General features: G+C 39.1%; 1 protein-coding gene across 3 annotated transcripts in view; it reads right to left on the bottom strand.

Moving 5' to 3' along the window:
- Nucleotides 1-373: 373 nt before the first annotated feature.
- Nucleotides 374-21,626, bottom strand: part of ITGB6 (integrin subunit beta 6) — a 71,923-nt gene continuing 50,670 nt past the window's right edge. For 2 of the 3 annotated variants that reach the window (XM_081243008.1, XM_081243010.1), the window contains 4 exons: nt 18,627-18,724; nt 13,784-13,903; nt 8,313-8,479; nt 374-2,528 (listed from right to left, as the gene is read on the bottom strand). In XM_081243008.1, coding sequence (XP_081099134.1) covers nt 2,430-2,528; nt 8,313-8,479; nt 13,784-13,903; nt 18,627-18,724 — 484 coding nt within the window. In that variant the 3' untranslated portion in view covers nt 374-2,429. Of the gene's footprint in view, nt 2,529-7,324; nt 7,652-8,312; nt 8,480-13,783; nt 13,904-18,626; nt 18,725-21,626 lie in introns of those variants that run through there. The other variant, XM_081243009.1, reaches the window with a different exon arrangement.

Here is a 21,626-nt window from a genome sequence, read left to right as displayed (position 1 = left end):
TACCTCTTTAAATTTCTTATCTCCAAATGCAGTCATATTCTGAGGTACTAAATGTTAAGACTTCAGAATGTGAATTTTGAGGTGAGAATCACAGTTCAGCCCAAAACACTTACCCGAAAGAACTTGATTTTACAAAATGTGAGGTAATGTCCAGGCCTGTTTAAAAACCTCGTGATTTCAGTATTGTAAACATGCAGCAAATTACAGTCCATGCTCTGCTGTCTCCTGCCTTTGGTGGCTGCCTCTTTCTGCTCTTCTCCTTGGCCCCAGACTGAGACCAGTAAGGCGGTCAGAACAGGTCACCCAGGGATCCAGAAATCCAAGAAGAGGGTTTTGTGCCACGTAAATAAAAGGAATTACCATTCATCTAAGGTTCATTGTTTAAATTACCATGTTTATTTATGTCAACACAAAATACAATAAAACAACTTACAAAAAACCCATTTTATCATCACGTAACATAACTCTTCAGTGAACAGAAGTACTACTGTTAATGTTTTGGCCTTTTCAAGGTCCAGCCTTGGGTCAAAACAGTATTCAGAGAAATAGCAGATTCTTTTCTACCTTCCCCAATATATACACAAAGGAAATTTATATATTCTAAAATCCCATTCCAGTAATAATACAAAAATATCACATGTAGAGATGAATACCACTATTGTGTCATTGGTATTGCAACTTCCTTCTTGCTCTAGATTTCCCACTGACCCTGAGCTTCAGTCAGGAACGTATGGGTACATCAGCCCTTCAGGTTTCCCAAGTGATTAGTAATTATTTTAGTATAACTGTATACTACCCAAGTGTTTAATTTACCTGAGTTATTTAGAAGCCTGAAAAAAAAAAGTCTCCAAGTGATCAAATGTGTACCAAGCTAACTGATAGAATTGAAGAGACTTACTATAGATTAATCTGTGCCAGTTCAGTGGATAAATATGAAGCCTCCATTACCTAATGAAGTACTCACCTAGTAAAAGGCTTCACATTACAATTTACTCAAAGGTAATAAACATTGCACAAAAGTACAAGACCTCACCTACATTCCAGTAGTTTAAGTGCTATTTGCTTAGTCACTACATTATCAAACAAATGGTAGTTATCACTTACCTAACAAAATCTTTCTATCATTTCTCTGACAAGAGTCAGTCTCACCCTGTGGGAAGAAACAATGGCTTGGAGCTAGAAGACCTCAGTTTTGGACCAGTTCTACACACTATCTGAGGCTTAGTTTCCTTGTGAGGATCAAATGAGATGAAAGTGTTCTGTAAAACTGTATTAACTATAAAAACTAATATTCTACAGAGTTCATCTCTTCAATTAACCTATGGATCCCTAATTACCCACATGTATTTTGCAAGTAAAATCTTACTTTTTAAAGTAACATATTCACCATATGCAACTGAAATCTGCAAGCTGTGTTATGCAAATGAGAAAAGAATATAGATTTAAATAAGCCTATTACTCATGAGAGACTTGTGTACTCTTGATGTGTTTGATTTAAAACCACTAAAAATTTTATTCTGTTTAACCCATGGTCCTTTTGTATATTATTGGAGCTCTTTTTGAATAAGCTATCTAACCATTTAAAGTAAATTTTTTAACAAGAAATTAAAACTTTCACATGACAGTTACAGGGTTTACATGACTGTGAAACTGAGTAAAATGGGTTGAGAAATACAGAAGGAGTAATAGTTTGAAAACTCAGGGTCAATAGGGAAACTGAGTATAGAAGTTTATTTTCAGGTAATTAAACATAATCTAATAATAGGCTTGTTATTTTTGTTTTTTACTGGTGACTTCCTAATTTATAAATTATTTCTTCTTCATCTGTAAAACAAAATACTTGACTTTTGGGTACATTCAAATCCGTAGAAATTATTAACACTTCATTTTCATTCTTACACGTGGGACATTTTTGGAAGAATTGCATCCTATGGCTGAAATAAAAGTCAGCATCTCATTTTTTCATAAATTAAAAAAAAATCCTCCTTTAGGAAAGGGCAGATTTACTAAAAGTTTAGAATTAATTGGCAAGTGTGAGTATATAATGTGAGCATATGGACTTTGTGACTTTGCTGAGACAAAGACGTCAGGTATTCCTGCAAGAAATGAGATTCTAATTTCAAACATTTTTCAAATGCAAATCAGGGCCCCATGAATCATTCTGATGATTTTTTGAGGCATTAATGCAACAGAGTTAGTATTCCTGAAATGATCCCCAAAGTCACCCCTTTTTTAAGGATATTTCTCTTCCTGATTATTTTGAACCTGCCAACATAGTCTCTAACCTTCACACAGAGAATGACTGATCTCCAAATGACCTATTATTATCTTAAACCAACCTCATTTTGAAACAACAAAGAAAGAAAAATTAAATAGTGCATTAACATTTCATATCAGTGAAACAGACTTTTTCCGTGCGTAAAGTAGTTCTATCCATCCGTGGAAAGGTCTACCTTTTGTTTTTCCCTGTGTTTATAGGTTACATTTTTAAAGGTACTGGTGGAGCCTCTGTACAGTGGATTGGTTCCCTAAAAAAAAAAGGTCCAAATGAAAGTATGTATATTATGTTATTACATGGTTTTAATATAGCTAAATAATTTCATTGTATATTACAGATTGGAAGATGAGAGTCAGGCTCAATCTTGAAAGCCATTTGAATAGTTTTGATTAATTTGATATGTCATAATTTTAACATTTAAAAATGTGTACATCTTTATTTTTTTTATTATGAAGAACCAGTCCCATGCGTGCAACCTAGAAATCTTACCCTTTTTGGAAATGCACTAAATCATGGATAGAAAACAAGACTTTGGCTGTTTTGGTCACTGCCGTTTTACCAGAGCTGAAAACAGTTCAGCTAGCTCACAGTAGGCACCCGGAATTTATTGAATGAATAGAATAAACCAATAGGGGACCCAAAAGTGAAATGTAAAAAATAAAGATGGGAAAAGTGAACTGGTCGAAGCACACAAAGATGAACGACATAGTATCCGCCTTTAAGAAATGTGTTGCTGGTGAGAGGCATCAAACAAGGGCACAAATAATCTTGCTAAAATGAGATCAAAATTCAGAAAGAGTGACAACTAGATGCTTGAGAGAAGCAGAGAAAGATCCCCAGGACTGCAAACACCTGATGTGGATAATAAAAGAATTCAGTGGCTTTTCCTTACTAGAGAATAACAGTGTGGGAAGGAGGGAGTCAGTCACAAGAGACTGACATGTGGGACGCTGGGCTCATGAAGGAGTACAGGTCCCAAGGCAGGTTGGGCAAGACACCTTTGCCCTTGGGGCAATAGAAAGGTTGTGTGCCAAAGCCTGGATAATTCAGTTGTGCTATTTGGCTGTAGATGTGTTTCCAGGTGCCATCACCAGGACCAGAAGGACCAAAGCTCTCTAGGTGTTTGGAGAAATGCCCAGCCTGATCCTCCCACTGCTCTCCTTTGGTTTCATTGTTCCAGGAAGGAACAATGTCTGGGTAAGGAGCAGTTTCTTCCCTCCCATTTCCCAAGGTTGACCACACAGGCTATGGCATCAGACAGTCTGGGTTTCAAGCCAGCTCCACCACTTACTTAAGCAATTCTGAGCTTTGGCGTCCTCATCCATAAGAGAGATTACCAAAGTGCCCACCTGGTCCATGAGGTAACGTACTTCAGCAGGTGCCTGGCACATAGTAAGTGTTTAATAAATGCTGCCTCTCCTTATTAGTACTTACTTATAACTCTTCTTCACATTTGGAATTTCCTTTTCTTTTAGGTCCTAGAGAGGGTACTAAAGATATTTCCTCCCAAGGCTTTGGGACTCAACATTTCCAAGCCCATTTCTGAATATTATGGAGTCTGGGTACCACCTCTAACCCTCCAAATTACTAAATGTTATACATTGGTCTCCTTATCCCATGAACTGCAGAGACGGTAGCAATTTCTAGGCATAGATTTGAAAAAAACACAGTTGTACTTGTCTCCTCAGTACATTTCTCTCGCCTCTCAGAGGAACTGAATAAAACTGAAAACCATTCCCTGGCCTCTCCCACTTGTTGCCCTTGGATTCGCTGCAGTGTCTTCATTGTGAGGAGGAACCACACCTGCACCTGTTTCTACATTGCCCAGAGCCAGTGGCCTGACCTCTAACTGAGTAACACATTACCTTTGTCCATGTGCCTTTGGAGAGAGATGCTATCTCAGTAATGGAGGCAAAAAGAGAAGAGGTTACCTGGTGGTGGATGATGAGTGAAGGCCAAGTCACCATATTGCTTCTACTCCTGAGGTCAGCCTGGATAATCATGAGGACCCTACAGTCCTTATTTAGTCTCACTACGATAAGAACTTGAGATTTGAAGGGTGTAGGGCAGACTGATGTGGTCTTAGATGCAAGTGGAGTCTTGTTTGCAAACAAAAATCATGGGTAGAATTCTATTAACTTTAAGAGACTGCAAGCTATTAAGTTTAAGTTGGCTACAGAAGAATAAAGGACTCAACTGAAGAGGAAAGATGGAAAAAGTAAGATGTGTAGGCTGGGAATGATGGGTGGGGTACTGTCCTGGAGGAATAGAGGGGCTTAGGAAGCAGAAAGGACACTCAGTTAAGAGTCAATAGTCTGTGAGCAGGGTCAGGGAAGATCTTTGTAGGACTAGGAGTTCTGTTGTGCGCCCCATCCCAGATCATGTCAAACATCCCACGCTAAAAATAATTTATATGCACGACAAAGGAGGTGCCTTGAGTTGCAATTGACCGAATACACAATGCTATTTTGCGGACATTTAGTTGAATGTTTAATTTTGATTATGCAGTTTTCATTCTGTGTTTTGAAGCAACTTTGCTTATCAAGGTCTACAATATTTGTGGTGGGGGGAGCACATCTTGAAAAGCTAGTTATAGGGCCTGGGCATGCTAATAGGGTTGAGGGATGAAGCAGATCCCACCACAGTAGGAGGGTAAGGTGGAAGCTTAAAAGTGGGGAAAGAGCAAGTATACATTGTCAGGGGGCAGTAGTGTTTCCTGTCCTCAGCTGATGATCAGAACTCAGGAGAATGAGCTCAAACAGGATTTTGTTGGCAGGTGAAAGTGTGGCAATGTCCCACACAGCCTCCTCTAGTGCCACGTAGGTGGCAACCTCCCTACCTAGGATTTCCAGCTGAGACACAGGTTTGGGTCTGGCTCCCTTTCGGGTGGGTCTGCACTCCTGCACTGTTTAGACAAGGTCAGGTTTCCCCCAACTATCTGGGGTGACCAGGCTGATTCCCCCAGGAGTCTGGGGGTTGCTAATTTAGGCTGTGGATTTTACAAAGGCAATGGCACATTTTTAGAGCTTGAAAAAGTGGTATTAAGAAAGCTCTCTGTCACGACCCACAGCTCTCTTAATGATTGCCTAACTGCCAAACGCAGACCTGATTTGCTTAGCACAGTACAAAATCAATCCATGACTGCAACGAATGTCAGACTGAACATTTTTTGCCTCTAGTTAATGACTTGTCATCCTAGAAAAAATGTCTAATCAAAAATGGATTTAAATATCTTCCCTTTGTGTTTTCATAAAGAATATGGATGAGGGGTGTTATTTCTAAAAGCATAATAAAAGGTAACTTTTCTTCATAGCTATGATGAATGAAATGTTTCAGGAGGCAATAACAAAGCTCTTTCTCATCCTGAGCTCTGTCACCTTTAGAGTCTAATGAGGGCCTAGGGGTCAGAGGTCCCACTACTGTCCCCGGAGATCCCCAGGGGTTTGAAGACCAAATTCAGTTCTTCAAGAAGAAATAGGTTTTAGATAAAAACAAAATCAAATCGAGGACCCCAAAATGGATGCACTGAGCAATATTCTTTTTTTTCCAATAGGACATATTAGTGAAATTTGAATTGAGTTATTTGAATTAAACCTCTTTTGCATCCAAGTGAATAATTATGACCCAGTCATTATCTAGTCCAGAACATCAAACACTTGTTATTCAAAGAAACTCAATTTAACAGGGAATAATATTTTTCTTTTATGCTTTTATCTGTTTAATGCATATTTTTGTTCCATTTTAGGTGAAGAGACAGCAAAAATTCAGCATTTGAATTTCAGTCATGTTCTACATCCTGAGGGAAAACAATTCATGTTTTAGGGGAAATTAACTGTTAATTAAAATGTTATTTTAAAGATATTAATCATTTGTCAGTATTCATGCCTTTGTAGGAGAACATGAAAATATGCTGGTTAGTAGATACACATCACATAATTGCCCAAGCGCTTGTTTGCGAACACCTGCCTATTCCTTCTAGGAGGGTCAAGGCTATGCTTGGAAGAAGAGGCTGCAATTAGGATTTTAGCTCCACTGTGGACCAACAGTTTGGGAAGTCTCTTAACCTCTCTGAGCCTCAGTTTTCTTACATTCAAAATGGGAGTGTCAAGACTACTTCACAGGGCTGGTGGTTGTTGAACTAACTGCTGCTATTGTGTTTTGTGCCAACTTAATCACATTCTTTTTTGTTTGTTTGCTTGCTTCTTTTTCAAATTCTTTTCCCATTTAGGTTATTACAGAATACTGAGCCGAGTTCCCTGTGCTATACAGTAGGTCCTTGTTGGTTATCTGTTTTATATATAGTAGTGTGTATATTATCGTTACCAGGGGAAAGGGTGGGGTAGGGGAGGAATAGATTGGGAGTTTGGGATTGATGAGTACATACTAATCAGCTTGTTTTGCCTGGTTGCCTTCTGACGCCTGCCAGGCAGTGAATGAGTTAAAAACAACATCTGTGGCCAGGGGGTCAGGTGAAGTGAATTGCTCCAACACTTTGGCCTCATAGTACTAGGTTCTAAGTCACCAAACTAACCTGTCAGGTTACATTTTTACCTCTTTAGAGATGGATACATTATAGCCTCATTGCAAATCCTCACTTGACATTCCTAAGGGTTTTGTTTAATAAGGAAAAATCCACACACACACAAAAGAAGAGGAAAGCTGTATCAAGAACCTCTGTAGACCCAGATTCAATAGTTATGAAGATTTTGCCACACTTGCTTAACTATCCCTCTCTCTCTCTCTCTTTTGGCTGAATTATTTAAAAGCAAGCCCAGCCTTCACTCCTTTTTCACTATAAACCTTAATTATTTTCTAGCAAAGCCTCATGCCATTATCATACCTAAGTGAATTAACCATAAATCCTAGCTATCAGTCTAATAACCAGTCTATATTAACTTTTTTCCAGTTGTCCAAAAATATATATTAGAGTGTTCAAATCAGGATCAAAACAAGATCCATACATTGCATTTGGTTGTTCTGTCTAAAGGCATTTTTAATGGGAAGATAAAGTAGATAAAAATTTTCATTGTCCATTGTCCTGCACCATATATTATAGTTGTTTCCAAATAACTGCACAAGATATAAACGTCCCTTATCAAGATAAATTTATCCAAAACAGAAAATTCCATTTGCTTTAGGTATTGAAGATATTATAGACCTAGAGAAAAAAGTGTTAACATCAATTTACTTGGGGGAGATGAACCCAAAGGAGCATTGTATTTGCCTGTATTGCCTCCAGTGATATCGCTGTTTTTAGAATCAGCAATGTAAGATAATTGCTATCAGATAGCTGGTCGCACCATTAGAGAGAGAGAGATGAAATTAAAACCATGAAATTGTTTCTGTGGGCCTCTAGAAATGGAATTATCTCTCCTGTGGAAAAGAAACAGAAAATTGGAGTCCTGTTTTGTGTTTGCCTACTGTGAAGAGGAGACACATAAATTACATTTATTGAGTACATATATTTAAAAGTTGATACTTTGGGTTTTTTTTTTCAGGTAGCTGTTTAAAATTTATGTTTTTCAGAAAAACTAACTGGACGGTATTTAAAAAGTCTTCTTGACTTTGTAACTTATTATGAGTAATGAGTATTTCCATGGAAATTGGCATGAACTGTCATACTACTCATGAACATTATTCCATTAGCTCTAACAACCAATTTATGGAAATATTTAGATACAGCACCTATACTTTATCAAATGGGGCCTGCGGGATCCTCCTGGTGGTAAAGAATAAAATGCACTTCCTTGATGTTCCTAAGTAGCTATACAGTGTAAGAGGAGTTTCACGAGACACTTCAGAGTAGGAGAAATCCTCATTGCCCTGAGAGACAAATGTATGCTGTGAGGGCTATCTGGGTCCCAGATAATGGACAGAGGTCCCTTTGTCCCCAAAGCAGAACAGAAATCAGCTGTTGGGGATGTGGTGAGAGGAGTACAGAAAGAACATGACATTCTAACTCTCCCAGTGCAGAAGAAAGCCGACATCCCATCTTTTGCACAGGAAAAGAAGTAGCCCCTAAGTGTGCACATACCGTTTGCCACTTGGCCTTTGACCTTTCTGTTTCAAATTTGGCAACTTCTTTCCGATCATGAAATGACACCAGCAGCTTCCAAATGCACAGTAGGACGACTCCAATGAGAAGAATAGCCAGCGAAACCCCCAACATGATCATGGGAATATTCGGAGGTTTTGGACAGTCTGTGGAAACAAAGAAAATTATATTAAGAAAATGGTACAATTAATGTTCTGATGTAGCGAAAACACTTCTCATGAAATTTTCCAACCATACTTTTTCTCCTTTTGTAACACCTTTTGTTTTGCTGAATTAAAAAAAAAAAAAAAAAAAAGAGTTACTTGTTGAAGGGTAGCCCTATTCATTCAAAGTAGAACAAAAGATAAAGTAAGAGTTTGGTTATTCAAAGCAAATGGATAGACACTTGAATGGCTGACTCAAAAAGAATTCGAATTCAAAACAGTGACAATTAACACACATGGAATATTTAAAGGATCAATAAAAAGACTATAGTTTACTAAAGATGGTCTCTTCTGGGTATATGATAAAGCAGAAATGGAACGTGTTCACACAAACACACACACACACACACACTTACTTTTTCATGGATTTTCTTGAACCGTATAGGAGATTATACTCAATATTAAATACAACCTACCCCTGGGAAATATACTACTCACGCTTCCTTTTTTAATATATAGACAGAAGACAATCATGGCTTTCAGTTTTATTTCAACTCTAATGCAGTGCCCTGGTGTCCTGGAAAATTCCTGGACTGGGTTCAGGAGAGATGGGTTCCATTCCCAGCTGATGGACAGTAGCTGCCTGAAACCATCAAGTCCCTCCATCTCTCTGAGCCCCAGTGCCCTCATCTGTGAAACAAAGATGTGGGACTTTAGTGTTTCCTTAACTTCCTGATAAGTTTAAGCCCAGGTGTTCATGCTTATTAAACCCACCCCTGAAATTGCTAGACCGAACCCCTGACATTCTGATTCGGTGGGTCTGGATGGGGCCACAAATTTTTTATTATTAAAAGTATCCCAAGTGACTCTTATCTTCAGGGAAGTTTGAGGAATTAGGTGTTCTGTATAGTCCTTTCTACTTGAACATTCTATGAAATGTTATTTTGACTCTATTGATGATAGTAATATAATTTTACAATTACTCAGTACCTTCTCTCATTGACAGCAGAATGACTAATAATACTTGCAATATGCCTGGGAGATGATACATTTCTTAATGAAACATTATAATTAAGCTCCGCATTTGCTTTCATGGGAGAAAAAAATCCCACACAGAAATTATCATTAAATATCTGTTTCCCTCTGCAAGAAGTGAGGCAAATCCATGGTATCTTGGGAGGAAATGAATCATGCTTAGTTTATCCTAACTCTTATTGCTTTTATATATTTAAAAAGGAGGGTTATACACACAGGACTAGTCATGCTGCTTTCAAGGTAAGATCTATAGCTGATCTGAATTTGAGCGGAATTAATGGCCCCCTTACAGCATGATGCCTGGTCTCACACACTTTTGTTCTTTGGCCAAAAAACCATTTAAAGAGATTATGCAGAAATAAGTAAAGGAGCTAATAAAATAGGTACTACAGTGTGAAGATCTAAAGACTGTTTCTAGCATAGCAAATTAACCATGGCTGCTTCTAATAAGTTAGCAACACTCCTGCAAAGAAAGTGGCAGGCCTGTGTCAATGAGAATATATACTGGCTACATCTTTGACTGTGAAATGTCTGGGGCGAGGCATAGGATGTTCTTGCTCGAAGCAAGATGAAGCTTGCTGAGACCCTGCAGTCAGAACATGAATTAGGAGAGCTCTCCAGTAGGGAATAAATAATGGAGAAACAGGCATGGCCTGGTGGAGATAATTATTTTAAGAACTTAGAGTCATTGGGAATTAAACATTTCTCAAGAAAGGATTTTGGCCCAAGCTCCAGAGCAGGTATTACGCAACAGAAATTTCCACTTTCCATACTCTCTTTAGTATTTCTTGAGATGCTCAGACTAAAGACATATTTGTAGGTGGGGCAAAATGTTTTCTCCATCACTGTGTTCCGTCCAGGGTTGCCTACTGAGTCTGGGTCAGCGCTGCGCCTAATTCTAAGGCGCTGAGTTTCTAACGCTGCCAATCTGGTTGCGCTGCCACATGTGGCTATTGCTCAATAGTCACTAGAAATGTGACTTTTCAGAATTAGGTTTTGTGTTAAGTGTGAAATACACACTGATTTTGAAGACTTGATATGAAAAAGGTAAAATATCTTATTAATAATTTTATATTGATTGTACACTGAAATAATATTTTGGATGCAATGGATTAAATAAGACATTATTAAAATTATTTTATGTTTTTTAATGTGGTTACCAGAAAATTTAAAATTACAACGTGGTTTGCATAACATTTCTATGGGAGAGTGATGATCTGACCTATTTTGGGGATTCAGATATTTATGATGCTCGTACAGCCAGTGAGAGGCAGTATAGCACAGTAGTTAAGAGCACGGGCTCTGGGCCAAACTGCCGGAGATCCCCAATCGGGGCTGGTACTTAATTGCTGCAGGACCTAGCAAATTATTAACTTCTCAATTTCCTTACCTGCAAAATGGAAATAATAGCAATACCTGCTGTATATGGTTGTTGAGGGTGTTAAAGGAATCAATACATGTAAAACATATAGCATAACACCTGATATATGGTATTAGTAAGGGCTCAACAAATGACAGCTGCTGTTATTATTATTATTATTATTATTATTATTATTATTATTATTATTATTACAACAAATGCACCCTTCTCGCTTTTCTATGCTCAAGACCTCAAGGGCTTGGAATCTCCAAGTTGGAAACTGTGGGTGTAACATCCACACCCATATCCCTGCTAGGAAGGCTCCCCAACTATCATTCACTGACTGCGGCTCTCAGGAATGTGGCTGAAAGTTCCTCCAGAAAAAAGATTAGTGAAGCTCTCCCTATGTTCACACAGACACTGATGGTGACCCTTCACTGGGTTTTTTTTTTTTTCTATTTGTTTGAAGAATACTGGTCATCCTTAACCTTCACGTCCTCCTTTCTCATTTTGCCTCTTTTCCCTTCTTGCCTCCAACCGGCTACCCTGGGATTCTCTGGTCTTAAAGCTGTGAGAGGGGACTACAGATTCCTGGGGACAGGCTCTGTCCTCAGGGCCCCTGGAAGCTCCGGGCCTATCGAGGAGCTCGAACATTTACCAGGAAAGAAGCATCCCTGAAGCCATCAGGAGACTCCTGTTAAACTTCTGGGAGGTCATTTTCCCCTCACTCTTCCCTGCTACAAAAGCATAGGGAGAATAAAAAGCTTTAATAAAAAGATATCAGGGCATCTGAGGGCTCTCGGAAAGATGGCATGTTGATGTACCACTCATATTGTGTGGATGAATAAAAGAAGAAAAACCCAACAGTTCAGTAATGAGGAAGCATTTATCAACCAAAGGCATGTTTCACAAGAAAAAAAAATCAAAATCAAACCATCTAGATACAAAATCCCCTGAATTAAAAACAGAACCTACTCTGGAAGTTCATTTTTGTTTGGAGCTTGCTTCTACAATGGAATCAATATTGTAAGGAATGGCTTTGATTTCGGGAGAACTTGCTAAAGCCACTGCCACAGTCACAAACAGAAGATGGGGGTGTAGTTGAAGAATTTGACTTTATAAAATACATAATGATGAGGCCGGTTTTCATAAAGTATTTCTTCCTTGTACAGCAGGATTCACCTTAGATTTTCTTAACTAATGACCTCTACAATGCCTTTTACATATGCATTTCAAAGAAGTCAATTTACAGAAGCTTTTCAAGAGCAAGTCTCCTGGTGCACTCTGCCCACCTGAGTGGCAAGGTCACCATCATACACTTGTCTCTTGCATTGTGCCGACCCCTCCCTCTCTGACCCTCAGCACTGCAATGTGATACTTTTCTAATCGTGTTTGCTTGGTTAGTTCATAATGTCTTCAACTTACTTTTTGGTAATTTTGTCATTGCTTTTCACACTCTTAAGTGATGGCAGCTTGGTACTCTTGGTTTCAAATTCGGGACTTAATACTTTGTCAGCCCACCGATAAACCAGCACACACAACAAAACACATCTGTCTTCTAGCCTGCCCTTGCTGCTATTGTCTGGGCCGGAACTTAGGCCTCAAGCTTTAGAGGGAAGGAGGAGGAGGCTGCTGACAAGATCTGGAGAGGTCTGATTTAATGCAGCTGTCATTTCTGGCAGAAAGGTTTAGGGACACATCATTAACTGAAGACAGAAAAGGTGAGGCACCTGTGCGCATGTAAGAAGGCAGCCAGGGCTTTTAGGGCAGAGTCACTCAGAGGAGGTCTGGAAGCCACCTGTATCCGAGTTGCCTGGAGAAGTGTTAAAATGCAGAGTCCTGGGCCACACATCCAGCCTGCTGACTCAGGAGGCTGGCAGTTTAACAAGCTCCCCAGGTGAAACTTACTAAAATTTAAGAACTTCTCAACAAAAGTATCAATACCTTCCCCACTATTTTCTTTTCTACCTGCTACAAGTTTCTCTCTCCCCTTCACTGAAGATGAGATTCTTATTTGAGGGTTCCCTGAGTCCCAAGCCGACTCCATGAATTGGTATGGAGAAAAACTCACAGAAGCAACTCACAGACTCTTCCTTTACAGATCACTTCCTTCCTTCCTTGTCTCTTCACATCTTTCCTGACTCAGCATTATCATTTAAAGACCCATTAGGTAGGTTATGAACTGGTACATATTTTACATGCATTATTTCATTTAATCCTTGAATCAACCCTTAGAAGAAAGTACTGTTATTTTTCCCATTTTACGGATGAGGAAATAGAGACTCGGAGAGACAATTATCTTCCAGAATGTCAAGGAAGTGGTGGAGCAGGATTTGAGCCAAGGTTTGCCTGAGTCAAAGGTCGTTTTCGGGCTTCCCTGGTTGCGCAGTGCTTGAGAGTCCGCCTGCCGATGCAGGGGACACGGGTTCGTGCCCTGGTCCGGGAAGATCCCACATGCCATGGAGCGGCTGGGCCCGTGAGCCGTGGCCGCTGAGCCTGTGCATCCGGAGCCTGTGCTCCGCAACGGGAGAGGCCAGAGCTGTGAGAGGCCCGCGTACCGCAAAAAAAAAAGCTCGTTCTCTTAGACTGCTATGCTCCTCTTCCCTGTCAGTCTTTCCTAAAAACATACCTTTTGCTTTCATTGCATTTAATTGGTCCACCTTTCTACAATTCATCAGCCAGCTTTCGGGGATTGGTACAAAAACACTTCTCTTGTTCTTTGGTCTTAATAAGAAACATTGGAACATATCAAACCCTTCAACAGGTATATTTCAGCCATTGGGAAAGTAGAGGCACTCCATCAAAATTTGGAAATGTCTTTCCTGGCAAGCTACCCAGAGCATCTTTCTGGTTGTTTTCTCCTCTCCCATGTAATATCTCTTACCACTGGCAAGGGAAGGCATGCCACCCACCTTTCTCATTAATGCTGTGAATGATGGTTTTCCCTTCGTTATCTGTAGTTATTAGGAATGTAATAAGACATTCATTTTCTCCTCGCAGAGAACAGGCAACAGAACTATCCTTTGAGAAATCTGTAGATAAAAGAGTCATTCATTAGGTTAAATGAGATTCCAAAAGAGATTATTTTTAAAGCAAAGTAGCACTGAGTTTTATTATACAAATAGGAATTTTCAACATTGCAGAATAGGAATAGAAAAGACACAGAATTTTCCCTATCCACTGAGGTTTTAGTTTCTAGTCCTTTTCCAGAAGAACTGTTCCAGGTGTGGTCAATCAGGACTGACCATCGAATGCACCCATCAAAATGATGGTGGTAGGATTTCAGTAGAGTGAAGTACTTCAAGGCAGGTACGCTTAGTTGTCTTGGGAATAGAATGGCTCTGATTATGGTAATGAGGAAGCTATATGTTCTCCTTGGCTGAGAACATCTGGGAGGAAGCTGAGATTATGTTTCAGAAAGGGACTACACAGTCCAAACTGATAGTGGTTACTTCTAAAGGGGCCTTTCCCACAATGGCATAGTCCAGATTGGGGGCCACGTATTGTCAAAACAGTATATATAAATTAATATGAGGAAATGGAAATTGAAGTGTTATGTAGCTCAGGGACCACCAGGATAAAGGTAAATCCCAGAATAAAAGGAGACCAGGATGACAGTTGGCCTACTCAGTATAGCCCTTTTCTCAATTAAAAGAAATTCAGTTTTCCTCAAATCTTTTCCAAGCAGAAGAAAAATTTTGAGCTTATTCAAGAAGCAGAAAATGAATGTCATGACAGAAATTGATAATATAGTAAAATGGTCAGTCTAAGATGCTAATACTATTTATGAACCATTTTAGTGATCTGGCACCTATGCCAAAATTATGTAGGATTTTTCTAATTAAAAAAAAAACTTGCTTAAAGTTCTCCTATCTTCTAAGTTAGAGACTTTTTAATGATACTGTTACAAACACTTTTATTCAGAAACCTGTAAGTAGAATGACCTTTTGCTCTTATCCTAAAATTTTAAGACATATGATCCAAAATTAGTGTATTATGACACAATGGGTCAGAATACAAAACTGGGACTGTCCCAGATAATCTTGGACATAGTCTTGTTAGACCTATAACTTTTTTCATTAGCTTCAACATAAAAAGATTTTAATAAAACAGAATCTACATGTGTTCCTCTGATTCTAACAAAGAGAAATTAAATAATAGTCTATTTTTTGGTTCAACAATGCTATAGCCATAGCAAGATAGAAAATTAAGTTGTTTTTGCCTTTACTTTATAAGTTAAACATCTCATGCCAGAGTCTGTAAGAAGCATGCCTGTATTATCTATCACAACCGGGACTAGTAAAACATTTGGCATTATTAATAAGATTTCAGAGGATAAATTTAAGTGAACAAACTGTCTTTGAATCCATTAGAAGCATCTATTTACATAGGAATATTAAGAAATCTAATTACAAATTATTCTCATCTGGTCCTAAATGTTTACCATCATCTCATCTAAATCACCTCAGAGTTCTGCAGTGATGGATTCCAGGGACCCACCCTGGCTATTCTGATTTGAGAAGTCCGTGGTTTGGACAGGGGCTTGCATTTTAGTGAATTGTTAATAATATTTTTAATGAGGTGATTCTGATGAAGAGGTTTGGGCACCTCTGGGCAGCACTTGATTAGTGAAATTTGTGTTATTTCATGTGTTTGACAGCAACAGAACTGTATATATAATTCATACTTTGGTCATTTTTAGACGACCTCCACCACACTTTCTCCTACCAAACCATCCAGTTAGGAAGGATTCATGATGAAGTCTCCGGGAATATGCTTTTTTTGTTGTTTTGGAGTGTTTTTTTCCTTCCCTCCCCGTCTCTGCCGTGACAGTGGACACCCGCCCTGTTCCTCTCAAACTTACTTAATGGAACATTTTATTCTCAGGTAGAAAATATGTGGACAGCTCATAATACTCCTTTCAGTAATATTAATCCTGCTTTTTTTATTTTCCCTTAAAGAGCTACACTGAAGCACAGGGAGGCTTAATTTACTTGGCCAGGATTTTTAAAGTTTTAATGGAACCGCTAATATGACCTTTGAGTCACGACTCCCTTCTTGCTTTAATTACTTCACCACTCCTTTTCATGACTGTTATGACTCTAGATTTAGCCTGTTTTGTAGTGTTTGGGTATTAAAATGCATTATTGAATGTGCAGTGAAAAGGTCCAGCTTGGGCTGGAGATTTGCATAATTAGCTGCTAAGGTTTTCTTTTGTTGGTTCATTAGAAATGGACCTTTTCTTTTTTACCCACTTTTATGAGTGCTAGCAGTGCTGTTCTAGAATAATACGATGAAAATAAGATCTCAGGCAGTCCATGAAATCATCCTTAGAAAAGGAAGAAATGTGAGAAGGGAGGTGAAAAGGCTGGGGTCTGGGAAGGTCCAGAAAAGATGTGGAAAATATAAACTGTCTGCACCACTGAACCAAGATAACCATGTGTTTAAGACCTCGCCTCTGGGGCTGAGGTAGTAGTTCTCAGAGAAAACAGTTTCCCAAAGGGAAAAAAACAAGAGTTCTGTGGTCAAATAAGTTTGGGAATCCCTCCTTACTCTAATTCCTCCCTTTGCTTCTCCTGCAAATTCACAATGCACATTTAATTTAATAGACATGACAACTCTCAGTCTTGCAAAGAAAACAAAAAGCTTAGCTTCCCATTTACAAAACGTATACGACCAGGGGTGCTTTGGTCCATTTATCACTTTCAGAACTAGTGTTCCATGGAACACACTTTGAGTAACAATGCTCTGAGTACATGAATATGGGGGTAAATTAAAAACTTCTGCTTCAGTAAAATGGATGAATAAAGTTAAACCACATGTCCTTAGAAATACTCACACAAGTCACCACAGCACAGGTGAGGAATAATTTATTCAGATTATGAAGTTTATGGTTATCTTACTTTACTCTCCATGTCCTTATTAGGGGAAGAATGGGCTGATAAAAGACCCCATGGAAGAGCAAATATGTTGTGATAATTTCAAGATGATATGATCAATAACAGAACTGGATGAGTAACTTGAAATAGGACTTATAAAAAGGCCCATTAGAAGAGTGACTTTTTTAATTCACAGGCTGACAAAGATAGTTTTTCTCTCAAATTCATCAAGATTAGTGCTTTAAATGGTACTGGTAATCCAATTACTATTTTGATTTCTGAGTTAGAAATAGTTGTAGTCCCCTATTTTGAAGGTAATTTAGTCAATTATACAAGAATAATGCAAAAATTTTAAATGCCACTTGAGAATCTTGTCTTCCTCTCAAATCCAAGCATTTATGATAACTTATACTCAGAAAACTGTGTATTTAAATATAGTAATTCCCTGTTCAGGATTTACATGTTTCCAAGGTTTACTTCTTTTTTCCCCTTAGCACATTGGATTTCTCACGCTGCTAGTCAATTCAGTTCTAGTCATTTGCAGGGCATTTTCTGCAATTTTTAGTCATTTCTTTAAAACACTTGGTAAATATCCCAACTGGTTGCTGTGAAATGAAGCCAGAAGGATATGCTGAGATTTTGTACTAGTTACTAATGTGGACAGGCTACAAATCCCACTTTACTCGGTGCTTTTACTGCATCTTACCTTCGGTATTAGTGTAATGTACATACTGTCTTGTCCAATTTATGGTTATTTGGCATATTTATCTGAGACACTAGAAAAGCACAGGCGAGGGGTTTCATGAGCACTAATCATGCCCCTCCATACAGGGTTATTTAACTGTGGCCAGTCAGAAACCTCAATTTTAAAACAATGTTGGTAAGTTTCAAAACAACATAAATATCACTAACTTATTTCACTTTGGAAATGGATTAATTTCTGTATTCTAGCTTCGTCTACTCAAGATACATATCCTAGAGTGTCATAAATTATCATCTTGGTTATTCCGCTCCTCCTGAGATGCACCGTGGCGGTGCCTCTGAGGCGTGCAGAACAATGTCCCCACCTGAGCAGCAGGATAAGGCAGGGAGTTTGTGATGATGGAAAAACAAATACCCCCAGATGGTCCCTTTGGGAGAAGTCAGTCATCGGCTTTGTTTTAAAGTTCACAAGTTATTTTTTAAATGCCTTTGCAGCTAAGATACAACCAATTTACAGATTTGAAATAACATTTTGCCATTAGAAAGAATCTGATTTTAAGCAACTAACTTCAGAAATGGCAGGTGGAAGCAAGAGCAGAGTTTGCTTAGCAGTTAAAGGTAACAGGCCCTTCTTGTAGTTTGGGACCAAGGCAACAGGGAATTAAGGATGACCATGTAATGCCCATGTTTGGAAAGCTGGGAGTAAAAGCATATGGAAGGGAGAGCAGGAAAAATGGCCACTAACCAGAAACTGCCTGGTGTCTGAGAGTTGCTGTCAGAAAACCCATATTATACCTTACTTTGTCCTACCGTGAAATAAGGTAATCAGATGATAGAGGATGATTTCAGGTTAGGAGGTTAACATTTAGCTATTTCTTCAATTTTCCACTCTGCTAATTCAAAAAAATATAGCATTCTGTAATTCTCTCCAATTGCATGTGTTAAGCAGAGATGAATTTGCAACAGAGCAAATAGCATAGCCGGGACTTTAAATTGCTTGTCTCCCAAGCCATCAAGTCTTTAGCCTTCTGGAATGCATTTACTCTTAAAAATGAATGCGAGTGAATTAACACCCTAGTACAAATGAGGTCGAGCTACTGAAAAGCCCTCCACCGAATTTCTGCCTCTCCAAAACTGTGCAAAGGAAAGGAAAGCAATTTCAAACAAGTAGAACCTTCTTCTTCATTGATGGTCGCACCAGCTAATTTGCATTTGTCAACACAGTCTTCTCGGGCCTGGCCATCTGCAGACAGGTAGCATTCAATGCAGCTCCTGTGAACATTATTCAACAGAGTTGATCAGTTTGTATTAGTGGAAAATAGATACGCAGCTGGGATATTGCTTTAATGCTATTACTATGGTTCTGGCTATGGGAGTGTCTCAGAGAGGATATTGTGTTTCTCGTTACTTTCAGAAAGATGGTTGGGTGACGTCCAAGAGGGAACTCCTTTATTCTGAATTCCATTCAGTAATCAGTGTTCCATGAGCCAGCTTGATAATAGCTACTATCCTCATTCATCTGTACTGATTACTTCTGATTGGTTAGATTAAAATTTTTTTCCCCCAACAACAACAAAAAACCCAATTATTTTGGTATTTGATTTAGCTATATTTTCATTAAACATTTTCCTGGGAAGGGTTTATGGTACTAGACAAAATGTGACTTTCTTAATAGAAATGGTCTGTGTTTTAGCAAGAATTCCAAGAATTGTCATATGTCCTGAATGACTATTTTAAAGATTCACTTTTCTGTAACCCTTTTGAATGCGTCCAAGCCTTGATAAGGCATTTTCAAAAGCTGAGGATTACAGCCTGGATCCTCATTAATGCAGGTTTTTAAATAAAGGATTGTTACTTATAGAAAAGTGTATTTCCAAGAACATAGCCCAGGAATTAAGCTACTCTAATGATGTCTATACAGGTAAGTAAAGCTTAGACCCTGAATTAATCTTGTGCTGACAATCACTTTACAGCTGGATAGTGTTTGGAGTAATCCAAAGCTGCAAAAGTTTTCTTACTGTGGGCACACATTATGCTGGCCCAGGAAAGGTATGCTCCTCTAAGTGCTGGAAACATTCCCCACGCCCACCATGCCACATCAAATCTCAGCTGAAACAGCACTTCCTTAGGCAAGCCTTCCCTAATCCTTATCAGTTAGTTCCCTTGTAGTGGAAGCCTCTGAATTCCTCTGCTGGAAGGGTTTAGGAGCAGCAATCTATGTGGAGTAGGGATAGCAGTCTTACCTGGAAGTGGCCTTTGCACTGCAAGCACACTGCACATACCTGGGTTATATACTTACTTGGAGTGGTTTTGCAGTAGGGTTGCTTGAGATTGCGGAAGCCCTTAAAAGCTCTACACCTTTGTGCATCCCACTGATGGCTGCCCGAGCTAGTCTGGTAGCTTCATCTCCTGCCATATAGCTCCACTGCACCCTCTCTATCCCTTATTGTAAGTGTTAGCCCAGATATCATTATAATTACTATTTTAAATGTTCTGTCTTTCCCAGTAGATGCTCAGCAGCTGTGACAGCAGGAACTGTAACTGTTTCAGTTTCACTGTATGTCTATGGCCTAACATGATTCCTGGCCTATAGTAAGTACTTAATACCTGTTTGATAAATAAGTGCATGAAAGAATAAATAGAATGGTTTCACCTCAAAACTAACAAACACCAAGGGGATCACTCTACCTGATTTCTCAAATTCAAACTACTTGGACTATTAATTTCATGTCTTATAAACCAGATTTAAGACTGAATCATGTTTGACAAAGAAAACAAACTTCTGGTTACCAAAGGGGAAAGGGGAAGGGGAGAGACACATTAGGAAGTTGGAATTAACATACACACACTACTATATATAAAATAGATAAACAACAAGGATTTACCGTATAGCACATGGAACTATATTCAATATCTTGTAATAACCTATAATGGAAAAGAATCTGAAGCTGAACACCTAAAACTAACACAACATTGTAAATCAACTATAGTAAATAAAATATTTTTTCAAAGAAGATTGAATCATGTTTACAGAGAAGACAAAATAGAAAAATAATAGAAGAAATACCTTGAAATGACATTTTATATTAAATTCTATTCAAGTAAGTCTAACCTTGTGCCTGTGCTTCTCTTGGCATATGTCCAGGCACAGTGACAGAGAAGTTTTGACACCTGGATAGTGAGCAACCACTGAGTGAACATTGATATTGATTTTCTTACTTTGTTTACATTGGAAATGCACATGTCCCCATTTTAGGTATCAGAGTTAATGAAAGTATGAACTGCTTAAGCACGTTTGCTGTGTAATACATTATACCTGCAATGTGCTAACACAGCCAATTTGGAGATTTGCTTCACTTAACCTGCAAATGTTGCCCCGCTTTCATTAAGAAGTTAGCTGCCAAGCAAAGAAACTTTTTTTTTTTTTTACTGGAAAATAAAAACAATGTGGTTGTTTTGTTGCTGTTGTTCACATTGTGTAAAAGAAAGTGTCAGTCACAATAGCTGTGTAGAATGACAACCAAAGAAAGGTGCCAAAGAGCATGAGTGGTAAAGAAGAGGGAAGGAATGGAAAGCCAAGATCATCTTTCTGCCTCTTTGCCTTTATGAGTTTATAGATAGGAATGAATCAGTAAGGTCAGGCTATAAACGTCTGGATAAGAAAGAAGCTTGTCTGTTTCCCTTAAAAAAGTACTGAATGTGAGTGTCCTCGGTCTACCCCCAGGGCATTCCTGATGTGTGGTTGGTACTGTAAGGGAGCGACTATTGATGTTATCAGCGTGGGACATCAGCTCAGCTTCCCCACTAGGCTCTCTTGCAGAAATGTGACTTTGTGGTCCTGGATCATCAGCGCTGAGAGGCAAGGGAGAGGCTGACGTTCCAGGCTGACGATCGCAGGGGCCCTGCGGGTTTGTGTGTTTTCTCCAGACGCGCAGGCTCAGCGGCCGTGGCTCACGGGCCCAGCCGCTCCGGGGCATGTGGGATCTTCCCGGACCGGGGCACGAACCCGTGTCCCCTGCATCGGCAGGCGGACTCTCAACCACTGCGCCACCAGGGAAGCCCGGTTTGTGTGTTTTGATGGAGGCTTGGAGACCAAAGCCAGCAAGAACAATCCGAGGTCTGAGTGTATATAATGTCATTATAACTTTGATCACCACGAACCCTATGGAAGGAA

This window comes from Mesoplodon bidens (assembly GCF_964165515.1).
Source record: "Mesoplodon bidens genome assembly, chromosome: 8".
NCBI classification, from domain to species: Eukaryota; Metazoa; Chordata; class Mammalia; order Artiodactyla; family Ziphiidae; genus Mesoplodon; species Mesoplodon bidens.
Note: the sequence above shows the minus strand (reverse complement) of the source record. Positions and strands in the feature narration are given on the sequence as shown.